Below are 14813 nucleotides of genomic sequence, written 5' to 3' on the forward strand. Positions count from 1 at the left end.
AAATATTAGTGTTGAAAATTTTACAATATATAAAGTTAAATATACGTCATTATATAAACTAGGGGGGAGGCCCAAATCCAGCAGCAAACAATGGCTTAAATGACGATGATGATGTAGATGTATCTATGTACATAGACTATAGAACATTTTAAAAATTACCCTCCAAAAATGCAATTTTTTTTTTCAAATTTAAAGATAATTTTGAAAAAAGTAAAGATTATAGAAGACAATGTTTAAAGGTCAACCTGACAGGGTGCATTACTAGAAATGGGATCACTAGTCCCCACTACTGACAATGCCTCAACCCCTTACATATTACATAGTACTTTCGAATTTGCAAGCACAGCAAGTAATAAAGAAAATTGCTTTTAGCACAAAGGGTGACTTGAACGGTTACAATATCTTGGTTTCTTTTAGTAAAAAGTCAGAATAGAACTAAAAGTAACTCAGAGACTATCAAAGCTGCAATGTTATAAACCTAGATCGGTATTAATTGGCAATTATATTATTTTTTGTATTTTGCTTATTGTCGGTAAATGTTATTCTACGAAATAATATGAAATCTTCGCAATAAGAACAAAGATAATAATCGTATTGTAATACAAAAGAATGTTTTTAGGGTACCGCCTCTTATAACTCGTTATATAAATTCAAGAAAAATAAAGATGGCCGGACAAGAAAAGTCCTAGATCGACATAATGGCGTATACTGTTCATTGCATACTCGTAGTGGCAAGAAGCTAGAGTAGAAAGTTGGTTGGTGACGTGAAAGAAATAATGAATGAAAAAAAGAAAGAAGAACGAAAGAAACAATTAATAAAAAAAAAGAAACATTTTTATTAAACTAGATTTAAGCATTTTTGAATAGTCATTTTTATTCATTACCGCTAGAGATGGGCAATCCACCTGGGTGGGTTTAAAGTCTGGTGGGTAAAACCGGGTGTTTTGGGTTTATTGGGTTTAAACCCCATAAACACCCAAATTTTTGGGTGTTTATGATTTTGTACTTCATCATCGTCATCTCAGCCGCAAGACGTCCACTATACTGGACATAGACAATATTATTATGCAGCCTACAGAATAAAAAACTTTTAATTTGATTTTGAGTTTATTAAGAAAGAGATGAAAGTAAAATGTAAAACTACAGTCAATCACTGTCAGATTCAGAGTTATTACAAGCGATGAATTGTATAGGTTCGATAGGCTCTATTTCGTCTAAACTGTTATGTTCATTTACTTGCTCAATGAAAGCTTCTAAGGTATTTTCTTCATTAAACTGAATGTCCTCGCATTCAGCTTTATGTTTAAGATTCCAGTTATAACAAATGAATGAAATTTTTTCAGTTCTTTCAGTTGTAAGTCGATTTCTTTTGTTATTATGTATGTAGCCTTGGATACTAAAGGAACGCTCAGTGGCTGCCGAAGTACAGGGAGCTGATAGAATACGAATCGCTACTTTGCTTAACTCAGTGGAACCACAAATACCTTTCCACCATATTAGGGGCTCAATGCTATCTAATGAGCTCCATACAAATCCTCTGGCCCAAAAGTTTTCTTTAGCTTTATAACACGCCAAATCTGCCATTACATTTGACAAACTTAAGTGTTGGCTTAAATTGTAGATAAACTCCATACCCTTAAGTTCTTCCTCTTGAGTAAGTTCGACTCCTAGAGTCCTGGGGTCTAGAATATATGCTGCAAAATGTATTGGCCTCATTGCCATATTGCATCTTGAAGATACTGATGTTAGAATCTGCTGTTTGCTTTCTTCGCTCAATGTCGAAATCTCATTTAATGCAAAACGTATCTTAGCTTGTACATCTCTAAATGTAATGTATGTGCGATGCAAACGATTCTGGTCGCTCTCTAAGTAAAATATGCTTTCAGTGACTGGTTCCAAAATACTTATACATTCCCCTGTCTTCGTCCAGAAATCATCACTTAGAATTAAATCTTTAATATCTCTTGAAATTACCACATCTTCTCTAACTGTTAATATTTGCAAAGCTATCTTATTTGCTTTCAAACTTTTTAACGAAGTAACATGACTTCCCCATCTTGTAGCACAAGGCAATTTTAGTGTTTGTGTAGAATCTTCACCCTGCCTTGATTTTATCAACAAGGAACTTAATCGTTGACTCCTTTTAACAGTTTTTATTATATTTATGGCTTGCATAATAAACACAGTTACTTCTTGTATCTTTACAATATCTTGGCACAACAAGTTAAGGATATGTGCACAGCAACCGAGAGGAACAACATGTGGATATTTGAGTTTTGTTAATTCGAATGCCTTTTGTATATTTCTAGCGTTATCGCCAATAAGTACAAGAAACTTATTTGCTCCATACACTTTCATTACTTTTTCAACTTCTTGGCTAAGGTATTCACTAGTGTGAGGATTACTTTCTGTATTCAAACTTTTAACGTATGCAGGTTGAGGTTTTGATATAAGAAAGTTTATTATTCCTTCATTTCTTAAATTAGACCAGCCATCGCACTGAAGGTGTAAGTAACTACAAGCATTTAGTTCCTCATTTAACTCAAAACGCATTTCTCTATATATTTTATCTAAGTATTTTGTCGCTAAAGCTTTACGTGAAGGTATTTTAAATTTTGGTTGCAATTTTTCGAAAAATTGTATCCATAAAGGATGTTGCACCATCGATAATGGCGTCCCTGTTACAAATATAGCTCTCGCTAATTCTGTTTTAAATGATCATCGGTGTCTTGAAACTCAGCATTTATTGTAGTGTTAGCAGACGACGAGGGGCTTATAAAAGAATCATTTGTCTCTATCTCTGACAGTCCAGACATTTTGGTTTTGGACGAGCTATCTTTTATAAGTTTCATAGAGTCTTTTAATGTTTCTGGAGATTTTGGACAAGTGATAAGATGTTGAAGCATTTTGGCAGCATTACTGAATTTGTAGACCTTATTACAAAGCTTGCAAGAAACAGACTTGTTTGGTAAAGTACGGTAGTGCTCCCATATGCGTAAATCTTTAGGTCTCCCCATTGAACCTAAAAAAAAATGAACGATGATTAGTTGGTCTGACGAAAATTCAACAATAGAGTGCCTATTTTTTTACAATGATTATTTCTTGTTATTTACAATAAATTTATTAAAAAAATAATAAAATAAATACAAAAAACCTTTGTAAAATTACATCTCCTCGGAGGATTAAACGCAGACGCTAGTTTATTATCGTATTGTTCTGTATTTTTCTCAGCAACTTCTTTAATTCGATTAGGTACTTACGCATATTATGTTAAAAATAAATATCTAGTACACATCTTAGGCTATCCACCATTATTATCCAATGACGACTCTCAGCTAACTATGCACTATCATCCAAAATAAACGTGTATGGAAAATTTTATCCCAGTCGGTTGAGGATTGAGGATAATTGCATCAACATACGAACATACCTACATACTTTTATTTACATAACGCAAGCTAAATAAAAGCTTGTAATAATACATCTAATTTTAAGTTAAAATTGTTAAGTGATCATGATATAATTGTATCATTCAAAAATCCACTTACCTTTAATTATTTCTTGTTAAGTATAAATATTATTTCAAATCTGCTCCCTTAATATGCACTTTTTTACTGCTTTTCCTACCTAACACGTTACCAGGAAGTCACGTTACCAGAGTCAGAGTAATAGTGAACACGTTTGACAGTGATTGTCGTCGCCTCATATTCAGCGTCGACGAATAGGGGAATCCCCAGTCATAATGTATTGCAAGCGTGGCGGTCTTACTTCAAATCCATAAACAAAGAGATAATTACAGAACTCGATACTAGATGGCGCTGTTTTTGTTTGAAGAAAGTTTGCGGGCTAAAATACATAGAATTTCATCAATGACTTCCACAAAGAACAACATTTCTGTTTTTTCTAAGTCCGTATCTCTTCCGTATATTTCATAAGATATAAGCTTGGGCTACATTGTTATGCAACGTGATTTTGTCGCTGTCTTGCTAGCAGGGTTGACAGATATACGATTTAAATCGTACTCATACTATTATTTGTCTATTTTTTAATGTACGATCGTAAAGATTATGATCGTAATTCGCACAAAAACATACGACTTTTTGGTTACCTGGCAACATTTTTATTATGAAACGAACATGCTCACATCATCAGTCACATGCAACAATTTATTGGGGATTTCCCCTTCACATCTGGCAGTCCTGCTTGCTAGAATATAGGTAAGTCAGCCACAGTTACTGACGATCGATATTTAAAGGGTATTGTTTTTGTGCTAAATATTTCATAAAAACGTTATTTAATACTTTGTGGATTATTAATTTAGTTGATAATCACTGGAAGTAAAATGGATGCTAATTTGAGAGATCAAGATCTTCGTATAAAACAGTTAATAAAAGAAAATCTACGTAAGTACTCTTTTTATACCTAGGTAGGTAAGGTATAATAAACACAAAAGGTACTTAGATCGCGTGTGTTCGAAGCATTTATTCTAATAAATTTAATTTAAAATTGTAGAAAGAAAAAAATGTCTGCCAAGCCGTAGCCGAAGCCGATCTCCAAATATATTTGGCGATAGTGAGACCCAGTGTCCAGATGATTTACCCAGCGTCGTCGCAACAATGAAAAAAAACGAGGATAAAGTAAAAGAAAATTTACTGAAAGAAGAAACAAACTGTTCTAAATGCTTAATTTATGGAGAAGAGGATAAAAGAAATGAGTATTTCGGACTGTTAGTGGCTCAAGAATTTAAATATATACGGCCATGTGTGCGAACGAGGTGTTATGAAGAAATTTTAAAGTATCTACGGGAAGCAAAAGGCCAACATGTTGATCAACTGCAACATGAAAACACTGAAAATTAATTACTTTCATTTTATTATATATAGATTTTTAAAATTTCCTGAAATATTATTAGTTAACGTTTTATTTAATATTGTAGAATTGATCAATACAATTTATAAAAATAATTTATTGGTATTACTTACATATTTTCAAAAAATACGTAAAAACCTATTTTTTTGGGTGATTATGGGAGTTTATGGGTGTTTATTGGGTTTTTACCAAAGCACCGGGTTTAAACCCGGTGCTTTGCCCATCTGTAATTACCGCCCATTCGAAACACAATTTCAGCCAAGAAGAACGAGCAAGAGTCTCAGCTGTAGCTTTCTTTTAAAACGTTTTATTATATAAATAATGAATGAATCGATTGGTTGGTACAGAAATTTAATTAGTGTTTGATTATGACACGCCAATATTTCTTCACAATTAATAATAATAATTTTATTAGCTATGGTTTTGGGTATAAAACATTAGACTTTATAAATTAAAAGTACTTTACAGAATCTGCTTAGATCAAACGTGCAAATACTCGTATGAAATTTAGATTCTTTTTATACAACGTAGAATGGCTAACAAGCTGACGGCCCACCTGATGGAAAGTGGTAACCGTCGTTTATAGACATGAGCAGTACCATGGACATAAGAGAGTATACTGTTTCGCCCATGATACCTCCCATGCGTTGCCATTCCTGAGGACTCAGGTGTTATTCCTCTGTACCCTGTAAATTCACGCCATATCCCACACTTCAAACTGAAACACAACCATGCAAACAAAGATTAAAAAACAAAATGAATATTAGTATTTTATTGTTTACTCTTTGATTTCAAAACTGATTTTAAGAAAAGACTTTGTACAAAAGTTGTCTAGATGATTGATGTGGATAAAAACAGTTGGGTCAGAAGGTACTCATACCTTTGTTCTAGGACGAAGCTCCATATTGTTTATAGACATATAATTCGACTAATATATATAACAAGTAACCTATTGTACCTATTAGGAACTGACAGGGGTACTGTCAGTTGGTAAACCATTTTTTTAACAACATTAAACAGACGTTCATAAACATTGAATTTCGAATTTCGTAATATTTCATGTGCCATATTTGCTTAAACATTCAAAATTACACATTCTGTTCTCGAACATCAAAATAAAAAAAAAAAAAACACCAGCGCCGTAATTCAACTCAAATATTTAAAGGCTCGTTCTGCCCCATAAAGTACACGCTTATAACACAATTTTCGTATAATATTCAATATCTATGCGAAACCCTGGAAAAACAATACACAGTACAAATCGTCCAAACGGAATAAGTAATGAGATGAGTCGCTCGGCAATATTTTTATTTCTAACGCCAACTTAGGGAGACCTCTTTGTGTTTCATTTATTTATTACTGAAAAGAGCTACGTCGCTTGTTTGTAGATGTGTGTTGGTAATAATAGTCTGCTGATAGAGGGCGTCCTAGTTGCGTTCGTCGAGGATGTAGGTGTGTTGAAAGGTCAAATCATAATTAGATACCTGGAATCGACGAATTTATGAGTAAAGAACGTTGAACATACAAGTAATAATACATGTAATAAGTAAGTATATTCCTACGTAATTAATTAAAGATCCGCAAAAAAAAACACAATTTCAGTTATGGCAAAACCAGTAATTTTTATTTAAAAACTAAATTACAGAACCAATTTAAATAAAATTTTTATAAGAGTACTCTTTAAATACATCCTTTTAGATAAAAAAAGAAATTTCCAAATCGGTTTAAAACTGACGGAGTCAAGAGGTAGCACACAAAAAACCTACTTCTTTTTGACATCTGTTGAAGATCGAACTTGTTTCCGTATATATTTTACTGTGAAATAAACAACCAAGTGACAAGCAGCTTTCTGCTCCACAAGGAAAATGATAGCTTCAATCGTCACTAAAGGAAAAGGGGGCCAACACCAGGGGTTCAGAATTGGCGACGTAATCGAGTGTCAGTCGAAAAAAAATTTGACGAATTGTGCACCTCATTCTTTTGGAGTTAGTAATAAATAAATAAAATAAGAACATATATAATATCAATAGATACATATATAATATATAATCAACATATATGATATAGATAAAAGACAGACGGTATGTAATTTTTAATGATTGTTGAACCCAAAAAAAAAAAAATATTGAACTAGGTGTTATTTTGCGAAAATCCATAGTACTGATTAGAATTATTTTGGATAATTCCCCTATCATTAGGTGAAACACGCAACATGTGGATGGACTGGATAGCGGTCGGAGATCGATGACTAAGGTCGTAGAACTTCTACTGATAATAATAGCAGTTAACATTTAACTGTTGACAGTCGCACACATACTAATGGTAGCTGAATTAAACAAAATAATTTTAATCTAATCTAGTCGAGTCGAGTCGAGTCGATAGTCGATAGACCAGCCAAAGTAAAAAGCCAAGTAAAAGTGGCTGAGAAAACATCATTCGATATTTTGAAAATTCCTCGGTTTATAAAGGACAATAAAATTGAGTATAAATTACGAATAAGAGAGAGATTTTTACAATAATAAATAATCATAATAAATTATTATGGATTATCTGAATAATTGCGTTAATTTCCGTCTATAACCCCAACGCAAAAATAATAAATATAATAACCACAACGCAAGTCTATAAAAGATAAAACTTCTACTGAAGTTATATTTGGAATTAAAAAAAAAAAATAAAACAAATGTAAACAAGCCTGCAATTGAAATATGGTGAATTCCACTTACAAACATCATATTACGACATCGTGTATTGAATTCAATTTAGTACCAATTCTTACCTAGTTTCCGTCCAATTTTTATTACCAAATCGATTTTACTTTTATGGCATTTGTACGTATAAAATCGACGAATTCATTCGTTGTCCGATTCGATAATAAATCGTTAAATTAAGCATAACCTTTCGATTATCCGAAATCGAAGACAAACTGGCCGATTTACGAAGCTAATAAAAGATCGATCCAGCAGCGAACTCTGTTATAACCTAGTTTGCAAGATAGCGTCTCCGGACATTCAATGGAGGATTTATTTAATTTTATGAACTGATGTAAATTTCTATTATTAACACGATTTTGTATGCCTTTGAGTTGTTTAGAAGAAATTCTTGAATATATGCTTTTAGATATCGGATAATTTAAAATATTTAAAAAAATACATCGACTTCAATCGCGGTAAAAAAAATTATAGGTATTTAAAAATAAAATTCTTGATTCGATTTTGATAAAATTTCTTTGGGACCAATTTGAAAGAGTATTCTTTCAGATAAAAAAGCATTTTCCAAATTGGTTAAAAATGACGGAGTTAAGAGGTAAAAAACATAAAATACAACCGAATTGAAAACCTCCTTCTTTGAAGTCGGTTGAAAAGGGCAGTAAGCTGATAATCCATCAAAAGGTAAGTGATCAACAACGTCTATAAGGATTAATTAATACCATATGAATATATTATGTTATCAATCCTCTTATGATATCTTACCATTCTCGAAGACCACCGTATTATGGCCAAAGAATATGTAACATATTGCACTAATTATTTCACGACAGGGCTATATAAGAAAAAAGAAAAATTACAGAAAACTCTAGATGGTAAGTCTATTTTCTTTTTTAATAAAACAGTAATGTACAATAATATAAAATTAAAAGATGAATGTAAAGATAGAGGCCTTGGCATTTTATTAACGCATCTCTTAAGTGGGTAGGTTACTTAGAGATATATATTAAAAAACATGAACATACAAATAAAAGAATCAAGGCACTGCGATAATTCACATATTAAGAATAAAAACATAAACAACAATAGAAACGTTAACCAAAATCGCACTATCAAACAAACTACAGAAGTCAAAACTAAGTCCACAAGGAAGGCGACGTAATGGTAAATCCCTTTAAGTTCGTATAATAGGATCAGTAAGCGAAAGTGAGCCGTCCTAAGCTGATTTGCAGCCGAAACGGCTATTAGTCCCGCAACGCTTACAGGGAGCCTAATTTGATAAAGTCGGAATTGTTTGGAAAGGAAGCGCTGATATATTACTCGTCATTCCTTTATCAAATTTACCGCAGATTTGATGATTTTTCGGTCATGATTCAAAAAGCTTATTAAGTAGATTCGAATGGTAGAAATCAAAATTTTTGATTTCTAATCAAAACATAAAGAGAAGTAAACGTATCGAGTCTGAATGACTTGCCTTTTACCGTAGAGACGATAATGAAAAGTGCATCGTCTTCGGTGGTCAGAACCCAGATATTTTTAGCAATGACAAATATTACAACCTTTGTGGGTTTTCGTGGAGCAACTGTAGTTTTACTTCTTATTGATGAGTTACAAAGACTGAACTGAAGGGAATCTAAGCGACATGGATTTTTGCATCTCAGACTTTATGGCTGTAATAAGGCAAGTGTGTTTGAATTATTAGGTCATATGAGCATGTGCTTTGAGCTACATCGCCTGAGATATTCTCTTTCGTAGTGTATTTATCTGTCTTTGCAATAAGCAGGTTCGTAGCGCATAAATCGAGCTTTCTGGAAAATGACTATATAATTAACCCAAAAAATAAGCATAAACTTTTAGTTACGCCACTAAAACACTTGATACATACCTATTTCATGCGAACAATCTCATGTATGAGACAAGAAGTCATCAAAAATTTCATGCGGAGGAAGTAGCGTATGTCATGAACGTGAATAAAATACATCACCCTAACTATTATATTTCCAGCAAAAGCAAAAACAATGTTATCTGAAAAACCGTTGAGTGTTTTATATGCGTGATCACGAAACGCCACTCAGACATACTCAGGACACAGTACTTTATAGACTCAGCTTTTAAATTCGCGCCTAGGTGTTAAAAACGTTTTTGTTCTTGTTAAAATAATATTTTAAAACTCAAATTTACCTCCTAAATCGCGAAATAATATTGAATGAAAGATAAATAGAACCAAAAATTTGAGGAAAGATAAAATTTGTCAGTCATTTCTTTTTTAATGGATGTTAATGGAATGGTAATCCCACCTGTGCTATCGATATATGGTGGTGAAGCGCCAGTGGGTGATGATAAGTAATAACGAAAGATCAATTGGTCCATCCGTTTCTAGAGGGAAAAGTTTAACCGGGTGGAGGCTTTAAGGAGTATATTGCTAGCAATGGCTTTACTAAGAATCTCTTCTATTTGTCAATCGTCTGTTATATAAGTATCAATATTTTGATAGGAAGAGATCAACAGCAAAAACGTACCGAAAAACTACAACGCCCAGGCTTTATCGATTAATTGGTATAAGAAAATGTTATTCTTGATTATGGTCAATCCAAGGTACTAGTAGTAATCGTTGCCTATAAGCAAACACAAACTTTTTATATATTTATTCTATATTAAAAAAAAAAAATTGTTTGGTAAAAAAGTGAGCGTAATAGTGTATGCTTTGCTATTGGTAAGAAGGCCGAATAGATTTTTTGTATCAAACATTGCATCAGTAAGATCTTCCAGACTGAACAAAACAAACATATGTATTGTTATTTTATTATTATTATATCAACCTTTAACTGGCCACTGCTAAACATAAGCCTCTCCCAAAAGATGTTTTGTTGTATTAAGGTATAATAACGTATGATTACAGTTTTTTTTAATTAGCAATAAATCATCAACATACGAATGACATAAGAAGCAAATTAAATTATATTATCCAATGATACTCGACTAGAATTAAATAAAGCTTTTGCTCGATCTACCGAAATATAAACAATTGTATTGACTACATGACAAACAGACAGGCGAGCAATACACCGATTCTATGTGGGGCCCATTTAGCATTTCGTGGTAAGAAACGAAACTTTAAAAATAAATATTCTCCAACGCCATCAATTTGCAAGCATCACAATCGATTGCAGTAATCGATGCTGCGCCCTTCTTTTACGACTGTTTTATTTCTCTCTTAGCTATTAAAGTACGGAGTTAATAGTACGGTGGGGAAGCGTTACTAAATTGGACATTTTATCGGTTCTTAAACAAAAAAAGCTTTTTTTTTTATTTGATACCTAAATCTGCGAGCAGGATTGAAATACTTTCTTAATAATTAAGAAAGTTTAGCTTTTACGAGTACGAATATAAATTTAAGAATTCTAAATTGGAATTGCTACAAGTTTAAATATAAACAGCAAAATACCTTTAAATATAAACTGAAATGATAGTAATAAGTGCAACAGAATCACATTGATCATGTAGTCCTCATGCTGAAATATCCTGTATCATAAGGAACCAGACAAGAACAATGAAAGAAAAGACAGAACCTAAAATTGAGCCAGATTTTAGAATGAAAGAAGAAACGATGATGAAAACAAACTTAATAATAATTCTGCACCACGTTAAAAAAAGTATGTACCAATGATTGAAAATCAAATAACCAGAGTAACAGTGGTTTAAGTAGGCAGCTGCCACTTGATTAATATACACTTGAAAACATGTCAAGTAAATACAAACGATCAACGCTCAAAGACTTCGAGTCCAATCGGAAACATCTTCAGTATCCATCACAGTAAAAGCAAGGTCATATCCGGGGGGTGGACAAAGATTGTTTTTAGTGTCTCATTTCGTTGTCTCCTCCCCATCAGGGTTATTACTTGAGAAATCGTCCGCTCTTCGGGACAAATCGAGATCTTTTAGATCTATCCGAATGATTGCCTGTGACTTATTGCTAAGTTTAGATGAGTAACACACGCGAAGTTCCAATGACAAACAAGTTTTGCACGCACTAGTTGTATTGTAGTATTCCATGCAAATTAAAGCAATGGACAAATAATATTTTGGTTGTAGATTGTTTATAGCTGTCATGTTTTAATTGTAAAGGTACTAAATAGATTTGAATGAAATTTGGAGAAGATAATTGAACAAAATTCCGTGTAGAAATTACTACAACATATTTAGGATTATAAATTTTGGACATATTTATTATGATTTTAAATATACACCTGTATGGCTAGATAAATCAACAAATAAGTTTCATATACATATTAGTATAAAAATGAAGTAAATTATACAAAAAACTACAAATGCCATAGCGCGAGTAGAATTGGAGGCTGCAAATATTATATAGTTGTTGATTATTTTATCATATGAAATGATTAATTCACAGAGTACAATTAGAACGTAGTAGTAAAAGAAAAGTAGATCGTCGATTTATTTCTCGAACATTCTGTACCTATGTCTCGGGCACTTGGTCCAAAAACATTTTCACTTCTCGTCGTTTGCTCATCGCTTCCCGGGCGAATTCCGCGCACCTGGACCCCTGATTCCCTGGTACCTGTGCCTTCAAATTAATCATCTGTCAAAGAGCCTCCTTGCTTCGTCTGATTAATTGTTTGCAGCGCGAAAATTACGGGTAAAGCTTGTTGAATTATGAAATTGTTGTCAAGCTTTATAGTGAAATTTTATCATATCACCTCACCTGTCGTTGCTTACAAACACCTACTTGGAAATGTGAATTAATATTATAGTTATATTGACGTGTGGTTCCCGCATAGAATGGGCTATCTATTCTTTCCCGTGCATGTCTTAAGAGGCGACTAAGTGAACTTAATAGTCGAAGGATGGGCAGCAGAGCCCTTTTTAAACATCACTAAAGCCTAACTGTGATTGCCAATCTGCCTGCCAAGCATGGCAACTATAGGCAAAATCCTCTTAATGCCTGTGTTCAGCAGTGATAATACTCACAGTAGATAATACTCTTTCATTGCTAGATGATTTCCTATCCTTTAATATATTCCAATTAAAATCGGTTATTGAAATAACGACATTAATAACAACTCCAAACCGATGTTAATAATTATTATCTATAAATTTTATAATCCATTTTGTTCTCATACGAATTTGATCAAAACTGATATAAGTTTTATGGGACAAAATAATTCAACACAAAATTTTACCAATTGTTATCAAATCAACACCATAACAACAATCAAGTTAAATTATCTGAAGCATTCGTCACCGTCAAATCGAAGAGTAAACGACGAAGAACAAGATAACAACAAAATTAACTTAATATCTTCAATTGGATATGGGATAATCGAAAATGACTTAACGATTCTTCAGCATCGATCAACTAAATGTGATTGATGTTCAATCAGATGATGGCTTTCCAATTTCTTATGAGCGATTCATTAGGGGGATTGACGTTAATTTTGATCCAACTGTTGAAGAAAAGGGAACAGTGCTCGTATATATGTTTCGATCTGTAATATAATTGTGGCCTAAACTTAAAACTGGACCGAATTCGAATATGTAGTAATTAGAATTTATTTAGTAAAAATTGTTGTATTGTATCTTGTAAAATTAATTGGTAACTTTAAAAAAACTATATTCATTTGCATGATTAATATTAGCTAAATATGAAGCTGTTTACTTATTAAATGAGAACTCTGTATTACCTATTCAAAGCAAACATTCTATTTTATTCTGTATAGAAAATAAAGATGTTAAGACAATGTTTGCCAAAATGATCTTTACTAAGCGTTATGCTGCAAACGAAAAACTGTAATGCAGATTTTCATCGGAGATCTTTCGGGTATTTTACCCAAAATATCCAGGATTTTGTAGGTTTTCTAAATCTGCTATTTTAGCAGATTTAGATTGGGATCTGGGAACTGGGATCCTTACCTTAATTTACAATTTTCTTTTTAGGATCGATAATAAATAGTTATATAATACAAGATACATTTGAACTTGAATACGTATCCTTCCTATCCCGTGGGCGTTATAAAAAGGGATTAAGGGAACTTAACGGTTAAGGGATGGACAGCAGGGTCCCTCTTAAACCATCACCAAAACCTAATTGGATGTCACCCCACCGCCAAAGCGTGGCAACTACTGGCAAAATCTCCCATGCAGGGAAAGCATATGTTTAGCAGTCGACAATAAATGACTGAAATGATGATGAAGACTTACTGTGAATATGAAGCTCCATGTCTATTATTTTTTTTATACAACTTAGAATGGCAAATACGCTGACGGCCCACGTGATGGAAAGTGGTAACCGTCGCCTATAGACATGAGCAGTACCAATGACATAACAGAGTATATTGTTTCGACCATGATACCCCCCATGCGTTGCCATTCCTGAGGACTCAGGTGTTATTCCTCTGTACCAAGTAAATTCACGCCATATCCCACCCTTCAAACCGAAACACAGCCATGCAAACACAGCTGCTTCACGGTTGAAACACGATCGGGACAGAGGTACCCAAGCAATCGACTTTTGTATAAAGTCTCCCTCCCTCTGTTAAATATATATTGTATATATACATATATTGTAGTCCACAGATACATTAGGTTCGTTTAACTGTAACTTCACTAAATAATATTAATTTTATCAGGTTTAATGTAGCTTTATTACAGAATTAAATATAATAACCGTATGGTCCCGGCAATGAATAGTCCACCACGTCCTTTCCCGTGGGTGTCGTAAGAGGCGACTAAGGGAGGGCGAGGGATGGGCAGCAGCGTCCCTCTTAAAGCATCTTCAAAGTCTAACTGCGGTTGCGAATTCGCCTGAAAAGCAGGGTAACAGCTAGTAAAACTCCATAAGGAGGAGGCTTATGTTCAGCAGTGGACAGTTAAAGCCTGATATGATGATGATGATGAAATCTAATTGTCTATGCGTAAATTAATGCTTACAATATTATTTGTATTGCGTCTATTGATTTCACTGTATCTAGATTACATCATATTTTTAATATAGCAATTCAATCATTATTTTTCTCGTTACTGGCAACCCTACTCGTGTAGCAAGAACGCATTATCTTAAATACAGGTTCGGTTAAGTTTTGGGTTAATGTATTACTTAATCTTATTTGTAAAGTAAATAAACTTAACTACCGTCTAATGATAGTACACGCATTGTTGGTGTGTTGGTTATAAAGGCAGTGTTACACGAGCGACTTCACTTATAAACTATAAAAAATA

General features: G+C 33.2%; 1 protein-coding gene across 1 annotated transcript; it reads right to left on the reverse strand.

The window, feature by feature from the left end:
* Window positions 1-534: 534 nt before the first annotated feature.
* On the reverse strand, window positions 535-4148 carry LOC128200682 (uncharacterized). Its single transcript, XM_052894885.1, has 2 exons — window positions 3549-4148; window positions 535-3022 (listed from the first exon to the last, which is right to left on the reverse strand). Exon 2 carries the CDS (start codon window positions 2662-2664, stop codon window positions 1147-1149), a length of 1518 nt encoding a protein of 505 aa, XP_052750845.1. The 5' UTR covers window positions 2665-3022; window positions 3549-4148; the 3' UTR covers window positions 535-1146.
* Between the last annotated feature and the right edge of the window lie 10665 nt (window positions 4149-14813).

This window comes from Galleria mellonella, unplaced genomic scaffold, assembly GCF_026898425.1.
Source record: "Galleria mellonella isolate WM207_F2 unplaced genomic scaffold, CSIRO_AGI_GalMel_v1 utg2411, whole genome shotgun sequence".
In the NCBI taxonomy this organism is placed as follows: Eukaryota; Metazoa; Arthropoda; class Insecta; order Lepidoptera; family Pyralidae; genus Galleria; species Galleria mellonella.